Genomic DNA, 13146 nt, shown 5'->3' on the forward strand with positions numbered 1-13146 from the left:
CTTCCCTAATACACACACACACAAAAGCATTGTCTGTGACCAAGGCGAAGGTAGGGGGTCTACATACGAGACGAATCCACTCCAAGTCTCCAGGCGGGGGTCGTAGTAGGTACCCTGCAGGGGGCTGAGGGACTCCCTGCGGCCCCTGGGCTTCCAGCAAGCGGAACAGTTCCTATACAGGGAACGGGAGGAGTGGCGGGCCACTATAGAGCTCCTGCGGCTGGGTGCGGGGACTAGCCTGCCTTGCCAGGCGCTGTTGGAGATGGTGGAAGGTCTCCGTAACTGGCTGGAGCGTCGGTAGTGCCCGTGCACACCGTAGGCCGCCCTGCTACGGTGCACCGCCTCCGCCGGCAGCAGGTGGGAAGAGTTACGGCGCAGGCAGCGCGGGGCGCGGATCAGGGGCCGGGACTGGATGCTCTCCATCGTCAAGGCTGCCATACTATGAGCCTGATTCCAGTCCTGCCATGGAGACGTCCTCTCTCCCTCTGGATATGATGATGATGATGATGCCTCAGTCCCCTCTCGTTCACTCCCGCTGCCCTCCGACCTGGTGCTACACTCTCTCTGACTGCAGCTGTCCCCTTCTGACTCGGAGCAGCACGAGGAGGAGGGGCAGCTCTCAGTGCCCTCTCCTGATGCCCCCTCACCGCCCTGCGCCCCTGGTGCCCTCTGCTGCTCCGCACTCATCTGGACCAGGCTGGCCAGCAGCATGGAAGGCCCCAGCAGTTGGGTGTCAATGGTGCGGAGCTTGGCGGCTCGCCGGCGGCGGACAGAGAAGCGGGGATTGACACAGGCCATGGTGGTGCTGGAGCGACGCCTGGTGTAGTATCTGGTCCTCACTAGCTGCCCCCCTCCATAATAACAGTGGGGTAACCCCTGCACCTCGCTGGAGCGCCTGCGTTGTTGGTGAGCAGCGCAGGCCAAGCCCACACTGGAACTTCTACGGCCCACATAACCTGACTGCAGGCCAACACTGGAACGTCTTCGTTGGGATTGAGAAGTCGGCGACAGGCCTGCACTGGACCTTCTGCGTCCCACAGGACCTGTGAATGGCAGTCCCACACTAGAGCGCCTACGTTGGACCAGGCCAGCAGAGGGCAGTCCTACACTGGAGCGCCGGCGAGCCTTGCTTGTGGGCACCGCCACGCCAGGCCGCCTGTATTGGCATTGTTCCGCACCTTTCAGTCTAAAGTGCCGGCGGAAAAAGGTGTCCATGGCAACCCACAGCTTGTGGGTTCCCTTTTCAATGTCCCTCTGCAGTGGCTGTTGGTACAAAAAAATCAGTCTGTCAGCAAAACCTTCAATACTGTACACAAGTCACTATCCAACTCTTACCAATAGGGATGCAGTACTGTTCTTTTCACCCCGTGTGGAAAAGCTGAAGGTGAAATGTCTGAACTCGTACACTGCTGCCAGAGAAGGTAATGCACACACGAGACTAATCTGGGCCTAGATGCTCAAAGAGCAACCTCAATTGGCTGACTAGTGATACTGTCAGTAACTGAACCTGCTTACAAAGGGACATTAGTCAATGCATCTAGAGCGATAACAGTTCCATTCTCCAGTACAAGCAACGTGACCAGCTGCCCCGGTTCAATAACTCACCACCTGTAACGCTATACCTCGGTAGTGTTCTGTCTGGTGAAAGTAGAGCCGAGTCCAGGTCACCTATCACATGATAGCCATTGTGACGCCACTACAGCACAAAGCAAGAGGATATATTTAGCGACCGCCTTTAAAATTCTGTTCAATCACCTCATCAGATACGCCACTTGACAGAACCAAAGAATGCGTCGTTATCCAGTAACCTCAACTCCATTCAACGCATTTCCCTCTGCCAACAATGAAAGGGAATTGTGGATATCAACTTCATAAAGGAAGTCATTGTCCTGATCATCTTTACTTAGATATCACAATCTGAATTGTGAATTCATAAACACACAGTTGTGATGTAGAGAAGTGGGGCAGGGCTCAGGCAACCTCCACAGGATGCCAAGCTGCTGCTGTATTACTGATCTCAGACCATCATAATCACCCAGAGCCTCCTTCTCTGATTACATACAGACTGATACAGATACCCTTCACAGGAAGTGACATGTAGTAGAAGTGCTCAGCAGCATTAGCCTGTCGATGCTTTGATTCAAGCTGAAGACAAGCAACAACGTCAGGGACACGGCGTCTATTTACATCCTGTGGCAGGCAGCTAATGCGAACCACAAATGAAGAAGATAGGCTTAGTGTTTATGACCGATAGATCCAAGGCCCCTGTTAATGAAGTGTTGAGGATGAACCATTAAGTGTGTCATATGTATAGGGCATAGAAAGGCTTATTTTCCTTTCAACTATTATACATGTCATGGATGCTCTCATGTCGCTCTACCTCTCTTGTGATTAAGACTGGTTGTGGAGGGGAGACGTTGAGAAAGAAAAGAAACCGCGCGCACACACACACACACACACACACACACACACACACACACACACACACACACACACACACACACACACACACACACACACACACTCATTTCAATCTGAATGGATTTCTAGAACCTGCCAAAGGAGCCTTTGATCCTTCTCATCTCTTATTCAATTCATTAGACATTCAGAAAGTAAAGTAATAACAAAAATGGCCAAGAGGGTAGCGTGGGTGGGGCGAGGTGGGATGTGGAGGGGAGAGAAGCACGACCAAGGCTGGGGATAAAAGGACCAAGCTGAGTAGAGGCTGTTTCCGGCACACAAGCATCATTAATCCATCTGTAACGCAGCATGAAGAGAGACATGAGAGAAGGCCTAGTGAGAAAATGATTAACGGCAGTCGCAGATGATTCAAACATTTGCTTTAAAGCGCAGGGATTCATCCACAGGTCTTACAGCTGCAGTACGTAAAGTAGACATTCAAAAAGTTGTATACAGTAAATTATTGATAATTTATAGTAGGGTTTTTACACATACATCTACAGTGCCTTCAGAAAGTACTCAGACCCCTTGACTTTTTCCACGTTGTAGGTTTATTCAATTGTTTTTCCCCCCTCAATCTGCACACAATACCCCATAATGACAACGCAAAAACTGTTTTTTAGAAATGTTTGCTAATTTATATAAAAAACTACATATATTATATTTACATAATTATTCAGACCCTTTACTCAATACCATGTTGAAGCACCTTTGGCAGCGATTACAGCCTCGAGTATTCTTGGATATGACGCTACAAGCTTGGCACACCTATATTTGGGGAGTTTCTCCCATTTCTTCTCTGCAGATCCTCTCTGGCTCTGTCAGGTTGGATGGGGAGCGTCGCTTCAGGTCTCTCCAGAGATGTTCGATCGGGTTTAAGTCCGGGCTCTGGTTGGGCTACTCAAGTACATTAAGCGACTTGTCCCAAAGCCACTCCTGCGTTGTCTTGGCTGAGTGATTAGGGTCGTTGTCCTGTTGGAAGGTGAACCTTCGCCCCAGTCTGAGATCCTGAGCGCTCTGGGGAAGGTTTTTCATCAAGGATCTCTCTGTACTTTGCTCCGTTCATCTTTGCCTCGATCCTGACTAGTCTCCCAGTCCCTGCAGCTGAAAACCATTCCTACAGCATGATGCTGCCACCACCATGCATCACTGTAGGGATGGTGCAAGGTTTCCTCCAGAAGAGATGTTTGCTCTGACATGCACTGTCAATTTTTTTACCTTATATTAGGCAAGTGTGAGCCTTTCCAAATCATGTCCAATCAATTGAATTTACCACAGGTGGACTCCAATCAAGTTGTAGAAACATCTCAAGGATGATCAATGGAAACAAAATGCCACTGAGCTCAATTTTGAGTCTCATAGCAAAGGGTCTGAATACTTATGTAAATAAGGTATTTCTGTTTTTTAATATTTTTTTATATACATTTGCAACATAAAAAAAAACTGTTTTGCTTTGTCATTATGGGGAATTGTGTGTAGATTGCTGAGGATAAAAAAATAGAATACGGCTGTAACATAACAAAATGTGGAAAAAGTGAAGGGGTCTGAATACTTTCCAAAGGCACTGTATGTGCAGGGAGACATTGTATTTGTTAGATATGGAATTTACTAAATCTCTCCGATTATACAGAGATTTAGTTCACCATAAGTGAACAGGACTGAGGCCTATTAGCTTGATGTCCCCTGACTGTGTAATGTAGCTGTCAGATTCATATATTTGAAAAGGTCCAGTGCAGCCGTTTTTATCTCAATATCAAATCATTTCTGGGTCACAATTAAGTACCTGGCTGGGATTTAAAAAAAACATTTGAATTGAAAAAACAACAACAAAAAAACAGCTTCTTAGCAAGAGCAATTTCTCAAGCAAGAATTCTGCTAGGACTGTTTGGGAGTGGTCTGAGTGGGGAGGGGGAAATTGAAAACTAGCTGTTAGCAGAGAGGTTTGGAACACACGTTCTGATTGGTTTATTAACTAATTTACTGCCTGGTATGTCACCAGACAGGCCAAAACCCCATCCCATCAAAACATTTCAGGCAGTCTTTTCAAACAGCTTACACTAAATGGGCATTATCATCATTTTCAGTATTATTCCAACCTCAGTGTGGAAATACTGTATATACAAAACATAGGAAACCACCTGTTTGACTGGACTGAGCCTTTAAACAAATATGTTAGAAGTACATACTGAATTTGTTTTCGGGCATCCGGCACACGAGCGGCGCTCAGGGTTTCTGGCTCTAATATGAACCTTCTCTTCAGTGTGTATTCTCAGTCTGGGTTTCCCACCCCCACCCCCACCCATGGAGCATTCTGGGAATCAGGGTCAAAGGTCATCTGGTTGAGGCCTCAAGCATATGTGGCTGTATTCACGTACAGTAGCGTTTAAATCATTAATCAGGGAAAATGCGACAGTCTTTCAAAACAGAACCACAGACATGGTCTTTGCCACGTTTTGACTTCCCAGCTCCAGAATCTATGATGAATATCATCAAAGTCCTGTACAGTTCTTGAATGGTTTTATCTAGAAACAGTGACATATGTTTACTATTATGCCAAGGTAGTCACAGTATACTGTACGGTAGCCAACATATACCTTTAGCAAACCCCTGAGGTGGCTATGATTAAACTTCTAGGGCAGTGTCACTGTATCGACTCCATGGCTAAGATAAGCTCTAAACACAACACAAGTGCTCAAGTCCTTTAGATTGATCATTTCCTTTCCCCCCCTTGCTCTGCACACTAACTAAACACTAACTGCTTGATTGACAGATAGATAACAGGGTTACGGAAAGAGATTGGTTACCAAAACAATTAGCTCAACACATTAAAAATGTTAGCCTCTCTAGGCCTACATCCTCTCAAATATGTGCATTTAGCGCTATGTATGTGCGTCACAGTGAGTGTACGCTGTGGAATAGAATTGCTTTAAAGCATTGGGTTTTCTATGGCACAACACCGTCACGATGGCCAGTCCCATGGACTCCCAAACAAATCAATTTGAAATACAATGCATCCGGGGGGGGAAAAACACACACAGTACCATACACACACGTAACAAAAATACATAAATACAGATAGGCTTACACACACAATCATGTTTGCATTATGCACTCCATCCCTGATAGATGAATTAGTCACAGGCTCTTCCCATTGCCTGATATGGATTGGGATATGCCTGCCTGCACGGCCAGGCACAGCTCCAACACCGTCATTCTATTTGCCGATGACACAACAGTGGTAGGTCCGATCACCGGCAACGACGAGACGGCCTATAGGGAGGAGGTCAGAGACCTGGCCGTGTGGTGCCAGGACAACAACCTCTCCCTCAATGTGTTCGAGACAAAGGAGATGATTGTGGACTACAGGAAAAAGAGGACTGAGGACGCTCCCATTCTCATCGATGGGACTGCAGTGGAGCAGGTTGAGAGCTTCAAGTTCCTCGGTGTCCACATCACCAACAAACTGATATGGTCCAAGCACACTAAGACAGTCGTGAAGCGGGCAAGACAAAACCTATAACCCCACAGAAGACTGAAAAGATTTGGCATGGGTCATCTGATCCTCAAAAAGTTCTACAGTTCTACAGTTGCAACATCGGGAGCACTTCACTGGTTGCATCACTGCCTGGTATGGCAACTGCTCGGCCTCCGACTGCACGGCACTACAGAGGGTAGTGCGAACGGCCCAGTACATCACTGGGGCCAAGATTCCTGCCATCCATTACCTCTACACCAGGCGGTGTCAGACTCCAGCCACCCTAGTCATAGACTGTTCTCTCTGCTACCGCACGGCAAGTGGTACCGGAGCGCCAAGTCTAGGTCCAAGAGGCTTCTAAACAGCTTCTACCCCCAGGCCATAAGACTCCTGAACACCTGACTCTCCCCCCCCACTGCTACTCTCTGTTGTAATCTATGCATAGTCACTTTAATAACTCTACCTACATGTACATACTCCCTCAAGTAACCGGTGCCCCCGCACATTGACTCTGTACCGGCAACCCCCTGTATATATTGTTATTTCTTTTACTGCTGCTCTTTAATTACTTGTTAATTTTATTCTTATCTTATCCATCTCTTATTCTTATCCATATTTATTTTTTTGAAAACTGCACTTTTGGTTAGGGGCTCGTAAGTCAGCATTTCACTGTAAGGTCTACTCCACCTTGTATTCGGCGCATGTGACTAATACAATTTGACTTACAGAGTGTAGACTGACCCAGCATCAGTTGTTACAAAAACCCCTACAGTACCTTTACTCCCTCAAATACCTAGCAAGTAAAATGGAGGAATGCAGCGAAAAATGAAAAGGTACTGTGAATAATACAGAAGTGTATGTGACTGGGACAGGTAGTATAACAGGGTCTGGAGGGCTTTTATTGCTGAAGTATACATATTGTACAAACACTGACTCTAGTGGAGTCAGTGTTTGAAGCTGTTATAATGCTAAACGCCATACTGTATTGTACAGGAAAAAGCTGGATAGGTCCATTGTAAATATAAACCCAAATTAAACCACAGAGCATTACCACATGCACGTACATCCTTCGAAAACGATATTGGTTTTAGTACTTGTGCTGTGGCTCTTACAGTGTGGTATTGTTGGCTCTTTGTATGGAGCTTTGAATAGAACGCAAAAGTGACAGGGATATTTAAATATATATTTAAATTTTATATTCATAGTATATATTTAGACTTTAGGTTGAGGTTTTTTCCCCCATTGGTCCTTCCTTGGAATTCATCTTCAATGCAGCAGTGTTTATATCGCAGTACTAGAGGCGTCCCTACAGGCCCTGGTTCGATCACGGGCTGTATCACAACCGGCAGTAATCGGGAGTCCCATAGGGAGGCGCACAATTGGCCCAGTGTCGTCCTGGTTAGGGTTTGCATAGTTAAAGAAAGGTGAAGTATATAAAATAAAAAATATATTTCAACTAATATTCAATGAGGCAAAGTGACAAGAGGGGTGGAAAACACCATCCAAAGTGCTAATTTACATTTACCCAAATACCACAGATGGTGGTGTTAACACTGGACACTTAACCTGGATAGCGTGCACAATATCAGTCTACCTTTAACAGCAACACTGCTGGGACAACATGGGTAACCAGAATCAGATGAGGGTGGAGGAACTGGGGATCTACTCTACTCTGTGGAAGATTAGTGGGTAGCTAGATTCAAAATAGCGGATTTGGCTATTTCAGCCACACCCATTGCTGATAGGTGTATAAAATTGAGCACACAGCCATGCAATTTCCATAGACAAACATTAGTAGTAAAATGGTCTTACTGAAGAGCTCAGTGACTTTCAACGTGGCACCGTCAAAGGATGCCACCTTTCCAACAAGTCAGTTCCTCAAATTTTTGCCCTGCTAGAGCTTCCCCGGACAACTGTAAGTGCTATTATTATGAAGTGGAAACGTCTAGGGGCAACAACAGCTCAGTCGTGAAGTTGTAGGCCACACAAGCTCACAGAACGGGACTGCCGAGTGCTGAACCACATAAAGATAGTCTGTCCTTGGTTGCAACACTCACTACCAAGTTCCAAACTGCCTCTGGCAGCAACATCAGCACAAGAACTGTTTGTCTGGAGCTTCATGAAATGGGTTTCCATGGCCAAGCAGCCGTACACAAGCCTAAGATCACCATGCACAATGCAAAGCGTAGATTGGAGTGGTGTAAAGCTCGCGTCATTGGACTCCGTAGCAGTGGAAAAGTGTTCTTTGGAGTGATGAATCACACTTCACCATCTGGCAGTTTGACTGACAAATCTGGGTTTGGCAGATGTCAGGAGAACACTACCTGCCCGAATGCATAGTCCCAACTGTACATTTTTGGTGGAGGAGGAATAGTTGTCTGGGGCTGTTTTTCATGGTTTGGGCAAGGCCCCTTAGTTCCAATGACGGCTACAGCATAAATGATACGGTGCTTCTAACTTTGTGGCAACAGTTTGGAAAAGTCCCTTTCCTGTTTCAGTAGATGTCCTAAAAAGTAGATGTCCTAGAATGACTTGTGTCGTGGACAAAGTAGATGTCCTAACCGACTTGCCAAAACTATAGTTTGTCAACAAGAAATGTGTGGAGTGGTTAAAAAACGAGTTTTAATGACTCCAACCTAAGTGTATGTAAACTTCCGACTTCAACTGTATATGACGTGGAACAGGAAGTGTACTGGGCTATTTATAGCACCCCCTCTGTTTATATCCCCCTGGCTGCTCTCTCACTGCTGCTGCCTCCCGCCAGGCTCCGCATGTACACATCACAGATAATAGTCAAAAGAGACTACCTCCTGCTATGCCTCACAGATAGAGCGGGAGAGAGTGTGTGTGCACCAGTGAGAGAGAACGGTTGGGGAGAGGAAGAGAAAGACAGAAAGACCTCTCCCTCCTAGACCATAGACCAGGGCATCTCCAAACCTGTGCTGGAGTGCTACCATCCTGTCGGTTTTTCACTCCAACCCTAATATAGCGTAGCTCATTCTAATAATTAGCCTGTTGTCAAGCTGAAGCAAGTTAGTTACAACTGGGGTTGGAGTGAAAACCAATAGGAGGGTAGCTCTCTGTGCATGCTGGGTTAAGGCATAAGCCCACCAGCTCATCAACCCAGTCCGAGCCGGGTAACCACCTGTTCCTCTAGATTACTGAGGCGTGCTCCAATGAGGCTGGTATCATGGCGCCATCATCCAGGTCAATGTGCCTGGGTTAGGGATGGGCACCAGGCCAAGGTGTTGTGCCCCCACTGCTCCGGCTCCTGATCGATCTGGACATCCTGGTCTGTTAAATGCATTAATACCGCAGGGGCGAATGTAAATGAGATCGACAGTACCAGATTCTAACAAAGCGCCATGCCTCAAACCAAGCTGCATCAAGACTAGCTGCATCTAGGGGGACTACCTGTGTGGCCAGTGACACGTGTAATCACATCTACATGTGTACTGTAAATGTTATGGCTTTGTCACGGCCCTCAGTCGAGTGATGTTATTCGAACGGAAGGAGATTTGAATGGGTCTTGTTAAGCCTGCTGCTGTGATACATTGCACATGCCTATAGCCTTAGGATTGACCCGATCACCTAAAGCAGCTGAAAGTGATTAGTTGCCCCATTAAGGTTCCACAAATTCAGGAGTTAAATCACCAAATCAGTTACAAACAAATGTACAATAATCCATTCAAGGTACCCTCAGATAGAAGCAGCCTAAACGTGAACCGTATCGTAAGTGCACTGAAATGTTTAGGAAAATTATATATATTTTTAGTTGTTTCCATGAAGACGCTCCTTTCTAATGTTTCAATATGTCACAAAACGGATGAACCAAAGATGCAGTAAAAAAATAAAATAATTAAGTCACTCTCACTGTGATAGCTTTCAAACGTCCCTGCAAAGAAGCAGTACAGTGCAGTATGCGAGCTGTGCTCCGTGTGAGCCTGAGCCATGTTGACAGTATGGTGTGAGAGAATGGAGTCGAGAGGGAGTGTCAGTATAAAATAAATTAGGTTACAGTGTGTTTACCAGCGAACCTGAGAAACAGAGGACTGTTTTTGTTTCCATTCTGAGTTATGGACCTTAGGCCTCGAGCCCAGCCTTAAGGCACTGTTTGGACAGAAAAACCTCAATTCAACCTGCAAATGAAGTCACTCTGCTGTGAGCCCAACGTTGAGTCAGAATGTCTTACTCTTAGTAATTAGTAGATTATTGACTTTCCTTTCTGCAGAGAAGTTGATGCGACAGCAGAGAAATACAGTTGAGCTGTTATTCGGTTTTATCCTAAATATTTACATGTAAAACGTACAAAGGTCAGTAGGAAAAAAATAGCCATGGAGCTCTTGGTCCTCCAGCGTCGCATAGCGCATGATAATAGGGACTGTCAAGAATGAAGCCGTCATGCTGCTGCCCTCGGTTTGGTAAACACTCCAATGTTATGAGGATAATGGAGCTTACAGCACGACCATAAATGTATACTTTTCCTCCCACTGTAATCAAAAGTAAAATGTCACCATCTTGGCACGTCTGTGGACACATCTCCCTTAGATCCTCTGAGGGCACTTGTCTTGATGATAAATCCCCCTGTGGAGAGGGAGACTTGGAGGTGTCCTCGAAAGCCCCTGGGAAAATGCCTGACCTAGACTGCTATAACTCTCCCAGGCTAGGTCGTCCTCTAGGACAGTGTCAAATATCTAAGCTACCCTTACATAATGGATGTGCAGTGAACTGAAATATTGCCCGAAGGTCAGTTGACAGATATGGAGAGGAATAATTCAAATTGCAGAAATGACGCACCGTAGGCTGATTTCACAAACATAGTGTTCTGTGCTCTACATGTCTCCTCTCTCCATCCCTATATAGGTCTGTCTCCTCTCTCCCTCCCTTGACATAAACATCCATTCATTGAGCTTCAGCACAACACTACATGGAGGGAGGCACTGGAACAGCCTGGCTAGCTGGCACAGCTTGATGGGAGCTCAGAGAGCACACTATTTCCACAGCCATGTCAACATAGCTAGCATGGCGAATAGCACCGGCTACTGTAATTTATGGAGGGAAATTTCAACTGCTCATCTGTAGCAGAGGGCAACTGAGGTTTCTCACAGACTAGACAGAATGGGCAGACAGACTGGACCAGTGACCCATCGGTCCAGGATAAGAGCAGAAGCCTGGCCTGGTCCATAATCTTTTCCCCTATACTGTGGTGTCACTCAGCACAGGACAACAAAGGGCAGGATAATTAACACAGGGCTGAACTCTGATCAATGGCTCAAGGCAGCAGTTTGCACTAAAACAGCACTATCAGTGATGGTTATTGTTCACCACAATTTGATTGTTATCCCCCGACCTCCAGTTTAGTAGTCAGTCAGTATGCCTATACACTGAGTGTCCAAAACATTAGGAACTCGCTTTTTCCATGACATAGACTGGCCAGGTGAAAGCTATGATCCCGTATTGATGTCACTAGTTAAATCCACTTGAATCAGTGTAGAGAGAAGAGGTTTTAAGCCTTGAGACAACTGAGACATGGATTGTGTATGTGTGCCATTCAGAGGGTGAATGGGCAAGACAAAAGATTGAAGTGCCTTTGAACGGGGTATGGTAGTAGGTGCCAGGCTGCTCTGCTCTTAAACCGCCATGAAAAAGCCAGACTACAGTTTGCAACTGCACATGGGGACAAGGATTGTACTTTTTGGAGAAATGTCCTCTGGTCTGATGAAACAAAAATAGAACTGTTTGACCATCATTTTGTTTGGAGGAAAAGGGGGGGGGGGCTTGCAAGCCAAAGAACACCATCCCTACCGTGAGGCACAGGGGTGGCAGCATCATGTTTTGGGGGTGCTTTGCTGCAGGAGGGTCTGGTGCACTACACAAAATAGATGGCATCATGAGGCAGGAAAAGTATGTGGATATATTGAAGCAACATCTCAAGACATCAGTCTGGAAGTTAAAGCTTGGTCGCAAATGGGTCTTCCAAATGGACAATGACCCCAAACATACTTCCAAAGTCATAGCAAAATGGCTTAAGGACAACAATGTCAAGGTACTGGAGTGGCCATCACTAAACCCTGACCTCAATCCTATAGAAAATTTGTGGGCAGAACTGAAAAGGCGTGTGCGAGCAAGGAGGCCTACAAACCTGAATCAGTTACACCAGCTCTCTCTCGAGGAATGGGCCAAAATTCACCCAACTTATTGTCGGAAGCTTATGGAAGGCTACCCGAACCATTTGACCCAAGTTAACAATTTAAAGGCAATGCTAACAAATACTAATTGAGTGTATGTAAACTTCTGACCCACTGGGAATGTGACGAAATAAATAAAAGCTGAAATAAATCACTCTCTCTACTATTATTCTTAAAATAAAGTGGTAATCCTAACTGACCTAAGACAAGGAATTTTTACTAGGATTAAATGTCAGGAATGTGAAAAACTGAGTTTAAATGTATTTGTCTAAGGTGTATGTAAACTTCCGACTTCAACTGTACATGAACTGATGTGTGTATATATACAGTACCAGTAAAAGGTTTGGACACCTACTCATTCAAGGGTTTTTCTTTATTTTTTACTATTTTCTACATTGTAGAATAATAGGGAAGACATCAAAACTATGAAATAACAAATGTAGTCACCAAAAAAGTGTTAAACAAATCAAAATATATTTAAGATATATTAGATTCTTCAAAGTAGCCACCCTTTGCCTTGACAGCTTTGCACACTCTTTGCATTCTCTCAACCAGCTTTATGAGGAATGCTTTTCCAACAGTCTTTAAGGAGTTCCCACATATGCTGAGCACTTGCTGATCGCTTTTCCTTCACTCTGCGGTTCAACTCATCAAGGCAATTGGGTTGAGGTTGGTTGATTGGTTGCCAGGTCATCTGATGCAGCACTCCATCACTCTCCTTTTTGGTCAAATAGCCCTTACACAGCCTGGAGGTGTGTTGGGTCATTGTCCTGTTGAAAAACAAATGATAGTTCCACTAAGCGCAAACCAGATGGGATGTCGTATCTCTGCAGAATTTTGTGGTAGCCATGCTGGTTAAGTGTGCCTTGAATTCTAAATAAATCACAGACATTGTCATCAGCAAAGCACCCCCACACCATCACACCTCCTTCTCCATGCTTCACGGTGGGAACCACACATGCGGAGACACCTACTCTGTGTCTCACCAAGACATGAGGGTTGGAATCAAAAATCTCAAATTTG

General features: G+C 45.6%; 1 protein-coding gene across 14 annotated transcripts in view; it reads right to left on the reverse strand.

The window, feature by feature from the left end:
- Positions 1–13146, reverse strand: part of LOC112264172 (diacylglycerol kinase zeta) — a 137067-nt gene that overhangs the window by 57142 nt on the left and 66779 nt on the right. For 8 of the 14 annotated variants that reach the window (XM_042330811.1, XM_042330808.1, XM_042330810.1 and 5 more), the window contains exon 2: positions 68–1263. The exons of the other annotated variants lie outside the window; for them this stretch is intronic. In XM_042330811.1, coding sequence (XP_042186745.1) covers positions 68–1215 — 1148 coding nt within the window. In that variant the 5' untranslated portion in view covers positions 1216–1263. The remainder of the gene's footprint in view (positions 1–67; positions 1264–13146) is intronic. 14 annotated transcript variants of the gene reach the window in all.

This window comes from Oncorhynchus tshawytscha, linkage group LG12 (genome assembly GCF_018296145.1).
Source record: "Oncorhynchus tshawytscha isolate Ot180627B linkage group LG12, Otsh_v2.0, whole genome shotgun sequence".
Taxonomy (NCBI): Eukaryota; Metazoa; Chordata; class Actinopteri; order Salmoniformes; family Salmonidae; genus Oncorhynchus; species Oncorhynchus tshawytscha.